The 17,823-nt window shown below is 42.3% G+C and overlaps 1 protein-coding gene across 4 annotated transcripts in view; it reads left to right on the top strand.

Annotated features, from left to right (window-relative positions):
• The window catches only part of GRK5 (G protein-coupled receptor kinase 5), a 224,545-nt gene that overhangs the window by 91,661 nt on the left and 115,061 nt on the right, over nucleotides 1-17,823 (top strand). For all 4 annotated transcript variants that reach the window (XM_045023312.1, XM_045023309.1, XM_045023310.1 and 1 more), the window contains exon 2: nucleotides 5,933-6,028. In XM_045023312.1, coding sequence (XP_044879247.1) covers nucleotides 5,933-6,028 — 96 coding nt within the window. The remainder of the gene's footprint in view (nucleotides 1-5,932; nucleotides 6,029-17,823) is intronic.

Genomic DNA, 17,823 nt, shown 5'->3' with positions numbered 1-17,823 from the left:
AAGCCGGGGCACCCCTAGTTCCAGCACCTCTGCCTGCAGTCCAGCTAACTCTTCCCTGGGTCTCTTCCTACCGCTCGGTCCCTGCTTCGGGTATGTTGTGGCTTGTGGTTCTTGCAACCCAGCCTATGGGCCTCTGGAGGCTAGAGACTCCTGGCTTCATGGAGTGGCCCTCCTCCTGGGGATACCCTCCTAGCATAGTCGTTCCGCAGCAGCGAGCACCAGTCTGTCTCTCTCCACCTGCCCCCCGGCTGGGCTGCAGCATCTTCTTTTTAAGCCCCTCCTCCCACTGCAGCATGCCCATAGGCTTGCCAGGCTGGGGCCTCCCAGGCCGAGTTGTTCCTGACCTCTCCCGACCCCCACCCTCCAGTGTGAGAGTACACTGGAGAGGTCAAACCAAACAAGGAGCAATGGTCTCAAGTTGCAGTGGGGGAGATCTAGGTTGGACATTAGGAAACACTATTTCACTAGGAGGGTGGTGAAGCGCTGGAATGGGTTACCTAGAGAGGTGGTGGAATCTCCATCCTTAGAGGTTTTTAAGGCCTGGTTGGAGAAAGCCCTGGCTGGGATGATTTAGTTGGGGTTGGTCCTGCTTTGAGCAGGGAGTTGGACTAGATGACCTCCTGAGGTCTCTTCCAACCCTAATCTTCTGTGATTCTATGAAATACAAATGAGTGTATATAAAGTGCACTAAGTAAATATTTACACCCTGATGGAATAAATCACAAGGTCTTAACAAATCAGACCACAATACCACCCAGAGTTCAGTCTTTTTTGTTTTTTTTTGGTCTATTTATTCATTACCTCAAAATAGATAAAATCTGCTAGGCCGCTGGTTCAAACCAACCCTTCTCTGTCACAACTAGAAATCGTTGCTATGTAGCGGCTGTTCAGCAGCTCATGTGAAACAAGTTGGTTGCATCAGTACAGTCTGTTGCCAAGTTGAAAGGTGTCTACATCACTGGTAGTGCCCCAATTGGCAGTGACAGAAGAAAGGCCAATGATTAAATGGGCATGGAGACAATACCCCCTCTGCTGCACTAGATGTATCTTCTTGTGTGATGGTAAATGTCCATGTACTACAGTGGTGGGGACCATATAATTAGCCAGGTTGGATTAAGGGCAGTTCCTAGTCCTAAATGTTTTGTATGCATGTTTTTATTTAACATACATACAGAGAAAAGAGAGAGATTTGCCACAAGGGATCTGAATATCTGACACTAAAAAGGCCATGTATTTTTTCAGTAACTTCTGCATAGAGAAAATACTTTTGCCTGTAGGACTGGATGGCATAATGAAAAATTAGCTTCACTCCTCAGTATGCCGGTCATTACGTGAATGCCCAGTAACAGCACTGAGATTTCACACTGTTGTTGGCATTTCACCTTGTATTGCCATCATCAAACTGAGGTTTCAAATCAGCCACCCCACCCCCTCATGATAAAACTAGCATATAAAACACAGCAGGTTTGTCAGGTTTTGCTATTCGTCCTGGTTTTGCAGATCGTCCTGGCCTGGGTAGACAGCGTAAAGACAGGAATCAAGGCAAGTGAAAAGCCTTTACTTGTGCAACCTGCACAATTACCAAACTATTCAGAGAAACCTTCCCTTTTAGCTTTTAACTCTGCCAGACAATCTACCCTGTCTCAGCTGTCTCAATGCATTATGTCCTTCAAACACCCTAGAATTACATTTGGAGCCAGCAAGTGCTGCTGGCTCCATGAGAGAGGCTGAGAGCCGAAAGGTCAGGTAGATTAAAGCAGTTGATCAGCATCTTTTAACATAAAGACGTCACAGGCAAAATAGTAACACCACGTTGCATTTAGCTAAGAGCAAATCATTCATCAGAGAAGGCTGTTGCTTTTTATAGGATGGGGCACAGAAGAGAAAAGAACTCACTGGCTATACCATGCATCAGTCACAGTTGTAACTAGGGACCTAGGAGCCCTTCCCAGATTGTGATGCAAATTAATGTAAAAAATGCATCATCCATTTTGTCTGTATCAATATATATTTTAAATCAAATGCATTTTAAAAGTCCTTCTGCCTCATCGTGGTCAGGTTCCCCCACCCACAATATTGAAACTGACATTTCAGGTGAAGAGTTGCTTTATAATGTACTGCACTGATTTGTGCTGCTACAGTTGAAAGCACATCTTGAGAATTTCTGTGAGGGTGGCTTTAAAAAGAAAAAAAAGAATGATTGATCCTAAAATCTTTGGCCCATTTATTCTCAGTGGGGCAGTTCCTAATCTGGTGTATTTTATCATAGCTCCATTGTTTACACAACCTGAGGATCTGCCCCCACAACTAGTTAATAAATATTTATATAGTGCAGTAAATTCCCATGGAGCTATATCATCATAGTGTTGGACACTCAAAAGTTTACAATCTACAGTAAACAAGGCAAACAAACACAAGACAAGGCATGAGGCAGTAGTTCAGGAAAGAGAGTAAAATCAAAGTTATCAGTGGTTAGAACAGGGGTCGGCAACCTTTCAGAAGTGGTGTGCCGAGTCTTCATTTATTTACTCTAATTTAAGGTTTCGTGTGCCAGTAATACATTTTAACATTTGTAGAAGGTCTCTTTCTATAAGTCTATAATATATAACTAAACAATTGTTGTAGGTAAAGTAAATAAGGTTTTAAAAATGTTTAAGAAGCTTCATTTAAAATTAAATTAAAATGCAGAGCCCCCCAGGCTGGTGGCCAGGACCCGGGCAGTGTGAGTGCCGCTGAAAATCAGCTTGCGTGCTGCCTTTGGCACGTGTGCCATAGGTTGCCTACCCCTGGGTTAGAAGGAAGAAAACATTCCTGGAATAAGTGATTTTTACAATGGGGTCTGAAGAGGACCTCTGCAGCTGGTAGCTCTGGGGTGATTTAAAGGCTCTGGAGCTCCCAGCCACAGCTGGAGCCCTAGGGCCTTTAAATCTTGAAAGGCCTCGTCCCTTCTGGTTGAGGCCTCGCCCCCGCTCAGGACTCCAGCGACCTTGGTAAATCCTTTAAGTTACTTTCACCTCTGGATGGGGCGACTAGATCTACACACGGTATTCAGGATGTGGGCTTACCAAGCCCTTAAACGACAAAGCCGTTAGTCACAGAGGCAAGAGAACAGAGAAGTGAGCTAGTCATGATTCAGAAAGAACTCCCCTCTATCTCATATTGTGGAAAGGTTGTATTTACATGATCAGAAGTGCCCCAAAAACTCCATGATTTTTGCAAAACTTCCAAAGCTTTCAAGCTTCCCATGTAATATTCTGTTACCTGTTGAATCAACACCCCTTATTTAGTCTGCAAAATCATGTAGTATCCACCATACTCTCAATCTACGATTGCGTCTCTCCCAGCTCACTAACGATGAACTTGGCTCTGAATTAGTCACTCGACGTGTCATGGCATCTAAAGTAGAATTATGTGAATCAGATTTTGTGAGCAGAGACTGAATCACAGTAAATACAGCACTGAGGGAAATCTCAGAAAAAACAGCTGGGGTTTCAGATTTAGAAGAATATTCATTCTCTGTGATTGCACAGCCTGTCTAATTGGGATAGACACGTGGCAGGAACTGTGATGAGAGTGAAACCCTCCTCATCACATTCCTATACCCTTTATTATTGCTGATGTAGAAACTTTTATTTACACCTTTTTTTTTACACCCGTTGTTTCCTGTGGTGGGGTGTAATCATGGGAAAAGAAGAAGGTGAAAAAGATAGAGAGAAAGAAAAGTTAGAATTAAAAATGTCGGGACAGAGAAAGAAAAAGAGAGACTATTAAAATACCCTCAGTAGACTGAGCTAGTCTAGATGTGAGAAATCATTTAGCATTACACTGCAAGACAATAATTACAGTGCATTTGGCTGTGTCCCTGCACTGAAATGAGTGAGCCCGTAGGTACTACAATTCTGGAGATCCCAGTAAGAAGCAGAGCTCTACTAAAGATGCTCTAGAAGACGCTAGCGCCTGAGAGAGAATGTGACCTAAAATCATTTGGGTACTGATTGTCCAAAACCTCATCTGATTGATTCCTGGACAGATGGCCCACTTGCCATTCTGCCTCGCCCTAAATTCTGGTAGGACTCTGTTTCCCCAGCCCATGCATTCTTTGTCCCCAGATCTTGGGTTCAAAAAAATCTGATTGTAGACATCATTCCAGTGCAGGTCCGTTGGTGGAATCTGTAGTGTAGAGAATGCTCAGGAGGATCAGATATTGTTACTACTGTGTCAGAACTGAAAAGCGAGGTGTGTGGGGAATGTAGGAAGGCAAGAGGTGGAGGGAAGGCAGGAGGAGTGTGGAGGATGATATAATTAGGTGGAGTTGTGGGGAAAAAGAGATGAAACGGGGAGGGGAGCACAGAAACTAGAGAGATGGGAGGTGATGTTGTTAAACATGCTCACGAGAGAGATTGTTCAGAGAAGGCAGTGATGCCAGCAGTGGAGTCTCTGGTGGGGATGTGGGAGAGAGAGTGGCCCACTCTCACCCCTGGGGCTTGTCTGCACGGGGACATTCAGGCAAGTTAAGGCGAATTAACTAAAGCCGTGAAGTAAAAGCACATAGCGCATTAAATCCCCGTGTGGATGCACTCATTCTGAAGCAAAGTGGCCTTTCAGTGAACAAAGGTCTCTCTACTTCTGAATGAGAGCATCCACACAGGAGGGAATTAACATCACAACTTTCCCTAATTTGTCTCACCTCCCGGAGTGGAGAAACCCTGGGTGACTTCGCTCGACCTGGAGCTTCAGCAGCAGTGCTCGGGAGGCTTTGTAACTCACCCAAGGCTGGTCTCAGTGGGAGCAGAGGCAGCAGCCTGCATAGATCCATGGTGCCTTGACTCCGGCTGGGGTCGCAGAGGCAGAATTCTGCACAACTTGTATCCCATGGGCTCAGGGCTTTAGGAACTTCGCAGACTCCAGGCAGCTCAGTGTGGGGAGTGCCACGAAGCAGCCCACACTCGCCCGCAGAGTCCTGACTCTTCATCCTCAGTGGGGAACTATTTTTTTTTTGTGGTGAAGTGATGTATGAAAAAATATTGCGTTATTTTCTATATAAACGGTTGTCGCTCACTTTTGAGACCCTCTGGTGAAAACATTTATTGTTATTGGCTTGCAATCGACATTTTAAAATGGTATTTAGCAGCAATCCAGGCTTCAGATTAATTCCAAACTGCCTCTTATTTTTTGCAATGAGAACAATCGGGCCCAAAGGAAAGGTGAGGGGGATGGAGGGAGGGGCAAAGGAAAGAAAGAGAAAAAGATAAAAGAATCTCTTCTTTGTATACTTGGGTGAATTGACTGAATTTTCTCTTGTTTTTTTGTTTTTGTTTTTGTTTTGTTTTCAAATGAATACTAACCCTGCTCAGTAAGCAGTGATCCATGAGTGTAGTTCCTAAAGGCGATGCCACTTTGAGATTATGGCTGGATGAGGTGGGGGACAGGAGGTGTTGAATTTTGACTTCCAGATCCAAGCCTTCCTTAGGTTTGGGGCTTGGGTCAGATTCAAAATCGGAAGGGGCCTGTTATTCAGATGTGCCTCAGATGAAGTCTAAGGTGGTGGAAGCGTCAGACGAATGTCTAATTTTCATGAATTCACTTTGGGTTGCAATGCCATGCGAACAGCTCAGTTAAGCACTCTCAAACTGGTTGGTCTTGTCTGGGGCTCAGACTGAACTCTAGGCTTCAGTAATCGAGGTCTGGATCCAAACATTGCCTCCTTGACCTATCTCTGCCAATACAATTTTCAAATATCAGTGTAGCCTGGGCCTTTTTCTAACAGAACACTGACTCTGACTACCACTCTCACAGAGCTGTGATACTCAAAAGGTGTTTATGGGGGCTGTGACTGGCCTAATAGGTCTGAGTGAGAGGACAGCCCAGGTGCGGATTGGGCATGGCACTGAAAAAAATTATAATCCTGACATCTCTTCTCCTTCTTCTGCAGGGGGTGGAGGAAAGCGCAAAGGCAAAAGCAAAAAGTGGAAGGAAATCTTGAAATTCCCTCACATTAGCCTGTGTGAAGATCTCCGAAGAACAATAGGTAAGAGGCCTATTCTCTTTTAGAAACATTGCAGAAACAAAGTACATATTCTCCATACCTGAGCAGCTTCCATTTAGCTCCTGTAACTTCATTGTGCAAACAATGCATTTTTCTGTGTCTGAAGGAGGCATTATAAACTAACATTGGTGTTATGGGCATAAGATGCACTGACCATGACAACAGATGCCTTTGCAAGGCAGAGGACAAAGGCCAAGCCCCTCTGGTTGTGTGTTCAGGCCCTGGCAGCCAAAGTGGACTTGCGTTTACAAGGTGTATCTCCATTATACAATTTAGGATACATGTAACAGATTCTTTGGTTGGTTCATACGAGGGCCAACATTGTGCATAACAGGCTCTACCGAGTGGCAATGGATCCTTTTCTGCATCACCCGACATTGCCTTGAAAGAAGTAGCCCTATATCAGGGAGACTTGGCAAAAGCAGAGAGCCTTTCCGTGTGGTTCAACATTAATAATTTAGTTTATTCTGGAGGTAATATGCAAATAGTAAACACTTCGTACAGCCAAGCAGACTCGCTCAGCAGTAGCCATCCAGCATACATGTCACAGCACTGTCTTTATGCACTTTTATATAGGTCTTGTAAAACTTTTTTTAAAATTACTTTAATATTTGTTTCACATCAATAAAACAAAGGTTTGGCATTGGAGTTTCCTGTTGCTGTTTCCACAGAATATAATCTCTCCTGCTCACGTCTGGAAATTTTCTTGACTGCATCATTACTGAGCAATGTTAATAAGTATATCCTTGTAAATTGCTGCTGGAAAGCATGATGTTACCGTTCCTGCAATAAGGGGTTAACTTTAGCTAGCGAAACTCCTATTTTTCCCCTCTGACGTAAATCCAGACACTGGCAATGAATAAGTGAAAGGCGAGAAATTGTAACAACTGAGATAGCAAATACCATAATTCGTCTGACTTCAGTGGCACTCATGGGACTTGACCAATGTGCTATAGCATGATTTATACTCCAGATTTGCCGAGTATTTATGCAGGGAAAATATGTGGAAAGTTATTAAACTGTTTTCATGGTCTCCTCCAGCAAATTTCACTTCCCTTGCTATGTGGTTGAAGGGAGCTAAAGCAGGGCAATGGACATTTAAAAAAAAAAAAAAAGAAACAGACCCTCTTCCAGTTCATGGCCACTTGCCTACTCTATATTCACGCAAACTTTGGAACAATTTCTGAAGGTACGGAACCTGCTGGGAGCAAAGGGGACTTAATATATTGTCATTTGCATATGGAATTATCTCTGCTATTCAATTAATCTTGGCTCCTAAAGGGGAAAACTGTTCAGCATGAGACTTCCTGCTGCAGTGAAACACACAATAACCTTCAAGGAAGATCGTTAAAAAATTCAATCTGTCTCAACTTTTATTGTTTCTGAAATACTGTATGGGTGTCATTTCTGACATTTATTTGTGGCAGTTCCCTCCTAAAATGTGTTTTCTCTGTATCTTTTTATTAATGGACCAGAAAAAAAAATGCAGACAGAAAGTTTCCCTTGGGGCAAAGTGGTCAGATGTGGCTTTGCTGCAAAGATTATTTGTTGATTAAAAATTATAGTGATTGATGCATTTTTTTGTACAGATGGAAATAAAAAGTCCAAATCCTGCCACCCTTATTCCCGTTGAGTAGCACTTTACACATTGACTTTAATAAGACTACAGAAGGACTTGGGCACTACTCAGCGTGAGTACTGGTATATCACAGTCTGGCCCTAAGCCTAATATATGACTGTTTAAGTTACTGAGGATGAAAATTGGATGGAGCAGTTCTTTTGGCTCTGTACTGCTTAGTTTTATACAATTTTGTGAGATCTTTAAACTGGATTTTTGGAAAAGATCTAGCAGTCCACATGACAACCTATTTCCAAATCACAGGTCCAATCCTGCAACCTTTCCTCAGGTGAAAAACCTCATTGACTTTAGTGGGTCTAATTGCATGAGGATCAGTTGCAGGGTCAGGCTCTTGAGACGGGGGGTGGAAAAAAACAACCCTACATGTGATGGGCCACTGTGACAGGTTCTGTCACAGTGGCGTAGTCGAACAGGGTCTGTGCACAGCTGATTGCTTTGAGATACTGGTAGTGATTTTAAGTGAGTGTTAAGCATGTCTGGCTCAACAAGGCAGGGTTCTGGAGTCTGAAGCTGGCAGGGAAAATGGGCTCAGAGGTAATTCCAGCATGTCAGGTGACAGTCCCAAAGGGGGTCTCTGTGACCAAACCCGTCACTCTGTGTGTGTGTGTGTGTGTGTGTGTAAAAATGTCTACCTCTCAATCTGAAAACTTCTATTCTTCTGCACCCCACTAAGGTGTATTGAAAAGAAACTGTGTCTAAAAAGTGCAGTGTGAAAAGAAATCTGTGGAAAAACAGGAAGGCTGAAATAAACCAAGGGTCTGCAACCTGTGTTGACACAATTATGAGTCAGTTCATACCTTTTGGTTCTCTCTGTGTTTACAGGAGACTCTGTGTTTGACTATCCATCATCAGGTGTCTTACTGAAAGACTTGCTTAATAACTCCTCCCTCCCCCACTTCTTCTCAGATACAAATATCTTAATTTCAGTGAGTAGCAATTTTTTTTTGATAAATCAACGAACAATGGGAACATCTTCACGAAAGTGCCATTTAGCCAAGAAGCCATTTCTTGGGTCAGATGTCAAAACAGCATTTATTTATTTATTTATTTATTTACTTATTTATTTACCGTTACTATTTTATTTCCTCCTAAGTACACAGCGCCTCTCACCAGGAAACTGTCTGGCCTGTATTGTGTGCTAATTACACGGGCAAGTGGAACAGCAGCGCTGTTCAGAATGATGCAACAATAATGCCTTTACATGCTCTGAATGGGACTAGTATATTTAGTATGAATGGCTAATGTATGTTTCTGTTTGCAACCCTCTTCATGAGTCCAAAATAAGGAGAAGCAAATTGCATTAAAACAACTAGCATTTCCAAGAGGAGTCTGAAGTATTATTTCCCTTTCCGTGGATGAAAACATGTAGTTCAGACATTCACAACAATGAATCCTATTACAGATACTATTTGTAAATTATATACTACTATTTTTATAACCTGCAGAGAATAGCTTAGCAAAACAGAGGAGTTTTTAGGGGAAATTAGCTACATGCATCTTTAAAAAGCCCTGCTTTGACAAATGTAACCTCAGTAAGTATTTACAAGTTAGTAATGGCACTAACAGGGTAGTTAGACGGCTACAAATACAAGAAAATTTCAGAAAAAGCCCTTATTTTGAAGGCTGGAGTGCCTTTTTGATGATAAAAGATTGTTAATGTCTGCAAATATTTCTGAATGACGCAAAAGGTTCTGTGGGTTAAAAGTGTGGAATTTTTATTTATTTTGCTCAGACCCATTCTGTGCTTTATTCTTTCATAAAAACCTGCTTGGGTGAAAGAGTTGATTATTCTGATCTTTGGCAAATTTTCTTTCGTAACTGTCCAAAAGCTATATAATAAATCAAGATTTTTACCCAGAGATTGAAGTTTATGGGGACGCTGTGCCACAGAATGCGTCTGCTGTTTGTTATGTTACACTGATTTGTTGCATTACACCAGATTGGCTGTCAAAAAATTTAGCTTGTGGCATACTAGATTTATTGCAAAAACTTTAACTCCTTCAGTAAAGAGGATTCTTGTCATGGATTATAGGCAATAAGAAGCCTAACTCTGGTGTTTTTATCTTGTTTCAGCTTTAGACTTAGGCCTGGTCTACACTAGACGGGGGGGTTCGATCTAAGTTACGCAACTTCAGCTACGCGAATAGCGTAGCTGAAGTCGAAGTACCTTAGTTCGAATTACTTACCCGTCCTCATGGCACGGGATCGACGTCCACGGCTCCCCCGTCGACTCCGCCACCGCCGTTCACAGTGGTGGAGTTCCAGAGTCGACGGGAGCGCGTTCGGAGTTCGATATATCGCGTCTAGATGAGACGCGATATATCGAACTCTGAGAAATCGATTGCTACCCGCCGATATGGTGGGTAGTGAAGACGTACCCTTAGAGAGGTTTATAATCAAAAGGATCAACACTAACTTTGCTTTACCACTTGTCATGCTTGTTTTAAACAATAATTATAATTCTTCCCCTTCCAGTTAACCTGTTGCAAGTCATAAGTGTCCGTCTTGGTCAGGGTAAAATTAACTTTGAACTTTTTTTTTTTGGCAGGGATGAGTTCAGTGTTGTTAAAAATACTCTTCTTTGTGTAAGAGATTTTGTAGGCAGGATGAATAGAGTAAGTTGGTCCATATTCAAACCATATCATTCACAGGCTGGCTTTTTTGTGGAAAGTTAGTTTTTAAAAAAAAAGCTGTGATTTTTTTAAACATGATCAAGACCTTCAGATGAGTGACCTTTTCAGATATTTCGGCTTTTATGAGTCTTAATGAAGTCCCATTAACAATTCTGTGATGCCTTCACTCCAAAGATCTCAAAGCACATTAGAAATCTATTCATGAATGAAACCTCATTAAACTCTGTGAGGAAGGGCAGTATGATTACACCCTCTTTACAGATGGGGAACCTGTGGTAGAGAGGCTTGCCCAAGGTTGCTGAGCAATAAATCAGTGCAGAGGCAGGAATAGAATGCACATCACATATGCTTCAACTACCACACCATCCTTCTGGTTTTTGCTGTCATAAGAATCATGCCTTGGTGCAGAGCATTCGCCCGAAAGAACTGGTCTCTGTACAGCGGCTTCCAAGCCTGCAGAAAATCTGCATTATTTCCTTACCTTTTTTAATTGAATTGTTTAAGGTATCTGGCTCACAGACTGAAGTTCACTGATAATCCACAGATCAGGTACTGCACAGGCAAAAGAAATGCAAGTGTCCCTACATCACTTCCTACCCCCCACTCTCCTGCCCACTGTGCACCTTCAACCTGGTTTTGTGGGTCTTTAAGGATGAAAGGGCAATTTAGTCTGCATGGTCAATTTTACCATTGGCTACCTCTGCCGGTTAATAGCAATTGTGTAGATATTTAGCAATGTGGACAACTCATAGACTTTAAGGTCAGAAGGGACCATTATGATCATCTAGTCTGACCTCCTGCATGACGCAGGCCACAGAATCTCACCCATCCACTCCTGTAACAAACCCCTAACCTAAGTCTCTGAGTTATTGAAGTCCTCAAATTGTGGTTTAAGGACCTCAAGGTGCAGAGAATCCTCCAGCAAGTGACCCATGCCCCATGCTGCAGAGGAAGGCGAAAAACCTTCAGGGCCTCTGCCAATCTGCCCTGGAGGAAAATTCCTTCCCGGCCCCAAATATGGCGATCAGGTAAACCCTGAGCATGTGGGCAAGACTCACCAGCCAGCACTCAGGAAAGAATTCTCTGTAGTAACTTAGATCCCACCCTATCTAGTGTCCCATCACAGGCCATTGGGCATATTTACCGCTAATAATCAAAGATCAGTTCCTCTCTGGGAACTGATCTCTGAGCCCAGCAACTCATTTTGTATAAGCTACTAACCAGCTACAAGATAGTACCCACTTTCAGTCACTACAGTTCATGGCCTGAGTCCTGCAATCCGATCCACATGGGGAGACCCCAGGCCCCTGCTCCGGCTTGGGTGTAAGGTTCCATGCAGATCAAATTGCAGGACCAGAGCCTTAGTTAGTTACCTCAGACACTTTCTGTTCCCAGATTGAATGACTTAAGTAAACAACCAACATTGTGAAAACTGCACATTTTACAATCAAACACAGAATTCAGAAACTGAGCATTTGAGTGTAAAATTAACTCTTTGTGAGCATTGGTGTTCACAGAGCTCAAATACTGAAATGGTCACAGAAATAGTGTACAAAAAGGTAGCAATCTGGAACTGGCTTTTTGTTCTGTGGTTGTACAGAGGTCCTGGTCCATAACATGGGCTCCTAGGCACGATGGTAATAGAAATAAATAGTAATCAAAGTTCACTTTCAAATCTAATCATAGCCATGTCCATTTTTTCCCTCTCAACTATTTCTTTAATTCAAATGTTCATAATGACTGAAGACAAATGTAAAGAGTCGCAACTGTCTTTCCATTTTGAATCCTTAGGCTTCCTTAGGGCAGTGGTCCCCAACCTTTTCGTCTGGCGGGCGCCAGACGAAGAACTGTGGCGGCAGTGGAGCACCCGCCGAAATGCCGCCAAATTTCTGCGGCATTTCGGCGGCGGCGCCTCTCGATGACGCCACTTGCAGGCGGCAAGCAGCGTCATCGAGAGGCGTCGCCGCCAAAATGCCGCAGAAATTAGGGGGCAACGCCTCTCGATGATGCCGCTTATCAGCGGCAAGCGGCGTCATCGAGAGGCATCGCCGCCGAAATGCCACAGAAAGTCGGCAGCATTTCGGCGGATGCTCCACCGCCGGCCAGGACGTGGGCGCATTTAGATGCCCCCGCGGGCGCCATGGTGCCCGTGGGCACCGCATTGGGGACCCCTGCCTTAGGGAATGTGTGTGATTTTTATGATCATTTTATAAAATTAGTGATCAGATATTATAAGTAGGGCTAGCCTAACAATTTTCCATCAAAACTATATTTTGATGGAAAATTGAGTTTTTGACTAAACAAAATTTTTCCGAGTAAGGTTCTGCTTTGCTTGAAATTTTTCAGTTTTTTCTTTTTTTTCAGCAAATCAAAATTTTCCAAAGACAGTGTCTATGATCTTCTTTTTTATTTTCATCAAAACGTTCCATAGGGGCTGTGGAATGGGGAGGAATATTTTCTGACCAGCTCTAATTATAAGATTTAAGTTTTGTGATAAACAAGACAAACCAGAAAATATTGTAACTTTTACACTAGTTCTGCCCCAGGCCTGTAGGCATACACTTAACTTCACATATGACCAGTCCCTTTGATGGCAGTGGTTTCCTCATGTGCTTATATTTGAGCATGATGGTAAGTGCTTGCAGGATTGAGGCCTCAGATACTTCTAGGAGTGATTTGGTTTGGAGTTGGTGAAGCTCTTTGGATAAAAGGTGCTATGTAGGAAATAAATATTACAGAATAATCAGACAATTATTGAATTCACTGAAATATCTATACCCAAAGAATTTCAAGAAAACAATGACTTTCCTCCACATCACTTCAGGCCTAAGTTGCAAACACTTATAAACATGTGTAATTTTACTCCCATGAGTAGTCCCATTGAATTCAGTTGACATCAACTGGGACTTCATGTTAGTAGCACTATGCCCCATGTGGAAGTATGTGTAGACTCAGGCCCTGAGGTAGCTACAGGATGTGTTTTACTCAGCCGTGATATAATTAATGAAGAGGGCTGGACTTACACCTTGAGCACCCCTCGGCACAGAGCTCCGGGGTCCCCCTGCCACCTGCGGCAGCTTGGAGCTCCTAACTGCTGCAGGTGGTGGGGGTACCCCACCACTTTTAACTTTTAGGCACCCCCACAGACCTCCCAATGCCGACACACACAGCCCCACTACAACTTCCCAGCGCCCCAACACACAGACCTCCCCCACTGCCCAGCACCCCCACAAACACTGCACTGGCCAGGTCCCCACACCCCCTCACTGCCCAGAGCCCCCCCCTCCAAAACCTTCCCCCCCAGAGACCCACTCTCCCAAGCCCTGCCCCGGCTGCACTCACTGGCCTCGCTGGGAGGTGACTTTGTCCGCCAGGCTGAGCGAGGAGCGGCAGGGCTGCATGGCGCCGTTTCCCCCTCAGCTGGTTTCCCCTGCATGGCGCCGTTTCCCCGCCCCTGCCGGGGACCCAGGAGTGGCAAAATTTGGATTTTTAGGCACCCCTAGAATGCTGGTGCTACTAGGCATGAGCCTACTGTGCCTACTGGGAAATCCGGCCCTGGCAATGAACATACTGTGAACTTCCTGCCTGTCATGATAGGTAATTGAGAATCCCACACAATGATCTACCATGTTGAGTTGTCCTTTCTGGAAGAACCACATCCAAAAGGCTGAATGTCTGGGCTAAGAGTTTTGCATGGCAAGATAATACGGTGGTGAAGGCGAGGCAGCCAGTTATGCCCAACTCCCCGTTTTCGAAGGTTTGCTTAGAACAACTCTTGTTTACTTGCTGGTAGCGTCCTTGGAGATTTACTGCTTCTCTTAACCCAGCTGGTGACGACATTCTCATGGCAACTGCATCTAGTGCCATGGGTATGAATCTTACTCTTGTTCACTTCCTGCTCGAATTGAAATCCTGCCCTACCTCCCCCAGCTTGCATGAGAAGGTTTCCACTGCAACACTCAGCATGGAAAAAGAGGAGTCTGTGGATGAGTGAATCAAAATTGGAGAAACTGCTAAAAGCCTCTGAAAGGATTTATTGCTCTGGAAAAAGTTATGTAGATTTATGGATTTCATTAATACCGAAAAGTGAAACTGATTTACTTCTAAATAAGAAATGAAGATCGGCCCTTTCCTTCAATCCCCACCATCAGGTTTATTCCTTCTTCTACACTCAGAACAGCCTCCCCCCTTCCATGAGTTGAATGTTCTGCCCCACTTCTTTCACAATCCTTCCTACGTGGGTCTTGCCCCCAGCACCATCCCCATAGCACTTTCTCAGGTTTGACATGTAATTCCATGTCGTGCACTCGCCCACTTTGGTTTATAAACTCTTCAGGGCAAGAGCCTTGCCTTGTGCTCTTTATGCTTCCAGCACTTGAAATGATACTGCTTTACCCTGGATGTTATTGTTTGTTCATAAACCCATCTCTGGTGCAGTTCCTTTATTTAAAATCCTTCAGACTCGCACATCATTCTTCCATAAACATACGTCTTTAATGTTCTAATGACGGACAAACAGAGCAATGTTTGGTGCCCTTGCAGGATTAGCTGGATGCAGCTTAAGGCAATGGGTGAAACTGTGAAGCGTTTTTTTGTAATTTTTTTAATACCATCACAGAAAGTATGTGAAAAACAAGCTGTTTTATGCATCTATTGAGACTCAAGACTAACACTGGGAGAACAGTCTGCTTGCAGGCTGCCTGCACTTGACAGCTTCCAGGACTGTAAGGGGACACAGGGGAAATGAGTTTAAATGATCTCAGCCCACATTCTGTTTACAGAATTTATTTCACAAGACTTAATCCATTAAGCATTACCTTGGCAATGGCAACCCATCAAGAAACCAAGAAAGCCTTTGCTGTTTCCCCTAAAGGGCAGCAATGAATCCCCTGCTCCTCATCCAGTAATGCTTAGGAGACCCCATTGACCCAGTGTCATTCTATATAAAACCCCCAAACCCAGAGATACTATTGCTAAAACCCCTTTTTGTGGGCAAAAGTGTTTTGTGCAATGAATTCTTGCCCTCAAATTAAAAAGAAAAATGCCACAATGCACACTCAGTTTCCCAAAACTATCAGAGTAATAGGCAGAAAGGGATCTAGAAGAAAATATATCCTTTAAGAGATGCCTCTTATCTATCACTGAAAATAGAAATTAGATATTGTGAGCTGCAGGGTTTGTCATTATCTTATTAGGTAATATGAGTCATTAACACTAATTAATACTTGTGCAGAGCTTTGAAATTGTAAAGTGCTATCTAAGTTCTCAGTGTTCGTGTTAAGTATTATTACCTAATTGGTAAGAAAAAATTCTTTAAAATTGAGTTAGCATATGCTGGTTTTAGGGAGAGCGAAGGGGGGCTGAATTTATGCTGAAATCCTACTCTTGTGCCCACTGAAGTCAAGCGGAATTTTGCCATTGATACCAAGGAAAGTAGCAGGACAGAGGAAGCCAACTGTGAGCAGTGAGGGCCTCTTCCAGCTCCACTGAGGTCAATGGCAAAATCCCCTTTCCCTTAAATCGTGCTGGATCAGACTCATCATTTTTAAAAATAAAATTGAAGTACAGTTCAATTATGAGAAGTCATTGTGAATTGAAAAGTCAAAACAAAACTTTTTAGCTTTTCTGGATTTTTTTTTTTTTTTACCTGACTGGAACAATTTGGTGAATTTGACACACATTTGCAAAATGTCATAGACCCAAACCTGCAACTTTTTTTGATGGAAAAGTTTTGTCTGAAAAGTTTTGCCCAGTTCTATTCAGGGTAGCTCTTCTGGAATAACTCCATTCGTTTCACTTCAGAAGTGGATTAAGTTAAACCAGAAAAAGACAATTTTATTCCAGAATAAGTGTCTACACATAGGGAGATATTCCAGAATAGCTGTTCTGTTTTATACTCATGCACCACCTTATTCTGGAATAGATGCTGATTATTATTTTTATTAGTATTATCTAATTCATCTCTCTGAAATACTCCCCTAGTTTACATACACACACAAATGTAGATATAAGAGATAATAGAACTGCTTAGAACTGTGTTGAAACACTTTCATTAAAAAATGCCTTTTCATTTGATATGTATATTTTCATGGAAAACATACATTTCAGTCGAATTGTTCCTTTTTTGATAAAAAGCTGAAAACTGAAAGATTTTTCATTCTGCCCCTTCCCGCCCCACTTTTCCAGTGGGAAGAATGGGAAGAGAAAGGAGAAAAGAAACCCAACCAATTTGTTGTTTAGTTTTTCAAAAATTGAATTTTTTTTACAGCATTTTTCAATTTTTTTAGTGAAACAAAATCTGACAGTTTTGTCAAACTGTACAGAGTGTGTTTGTTTTGGTTGAAATTTATTTTTGAAAATATAACAGTTTTGAGCATCTTTAATATATAATAAATCATATTAACATTTTATTATTAAACTTGTAACACTTCCTGACTCTGAGCTCTCTATTGGGCACAAACTGGATTGAATTTTCAATTACACTTACCCCTTTACGCCATCCTGCCAGGGTAAAGGGACCTTAAAGTGAATATAAATATAATACATATTATTAAATGTACAGCCATTTAAAATTAATAAATATGTAAATAATAAAAATAATGTATACCTACTTTGAGGCCTCTTCACAATGCAAAAAGGAGTGTAAAGGGACCTTAGTGTAAATAAAAATCTGGCCCATTATGTTCTGACAGTTCCCAATTTCTAGCCTTACAAGGGGAAGAGAAGTATGAGATTCGTATGGTGAACCTACAACGACGTGCTCTTCAGTTCTTTGCTATGATCCTGTTTTGAAGAAATGATGAAAACAACCTGATTTGGGGAATATTAAATACTGGATTTTTCCATTATTTGGCCTAACTGTACTAAAGAATTTTTGTGGAATGGGACTATATCTACCTCAGTCAGGACAATTATTTACCGATTCTACTTATTTTTCAAATAGTAATTTAGGATGCTATTTTGAAAACTTCTTTGAACTAATAATAAAGATACTGCTTTTAATGCACTGTAGATTAAAACATGAGAATTGGAATTAAAAGGCACTCTCAGTAGTAGAGTGTGGGTCAAGTAAAAGGAGGATCAGATCCAAATATCGCTTCTTGATAGCATTCCTGATTACACCAATACTTTTTTGACTAACAGCTGTTGGTTACACCAATTTTTTCATGTTTTATAGCTTCTGAGACATGTACAATAAACATGTTCCCTGCCTCAACTTGCTTACAGTTTAGATAAAGACATGACAAGACAAGTGAAGATGAAAATGGAAGGATATAGGGAGGGGGACCAGGCTACTGAAGCACACAAGCAGAACGAAGCTGTGATAATACAAATTACAAGAAGTTAAAAATTACTTAGACTAGTTAGATATCTTCAAGTTACCAGGGCCTGATGAAATGCATCCTAGAATACTCAAGGAGCTGACTGAGGAGATATCTGAGCCATTAGCGATTATCTTTGAAAAGTCATGGAAGACGGGAGACATTCCAGAAGACTGGAAAAGG

This window comes from Mauremys mutica, chromosome 7 (genome assembly GCF_020497125.1).
Source record: "Mauremys mutica isolate MM-2020 ecotype Southern chromosome 7, ASM2049712v1, whole genome shotgun sequence".
Lineage (NCBI taxonomy): Eukaryota > Metazoa > Chordata > Testudines > Geoemydidae > Mauremys > Mauremys mutica.
Note: the sequence above shows the minus strand (reverse complement) of the source record. Positions and strands in the feature narration are given on the sequence as shown.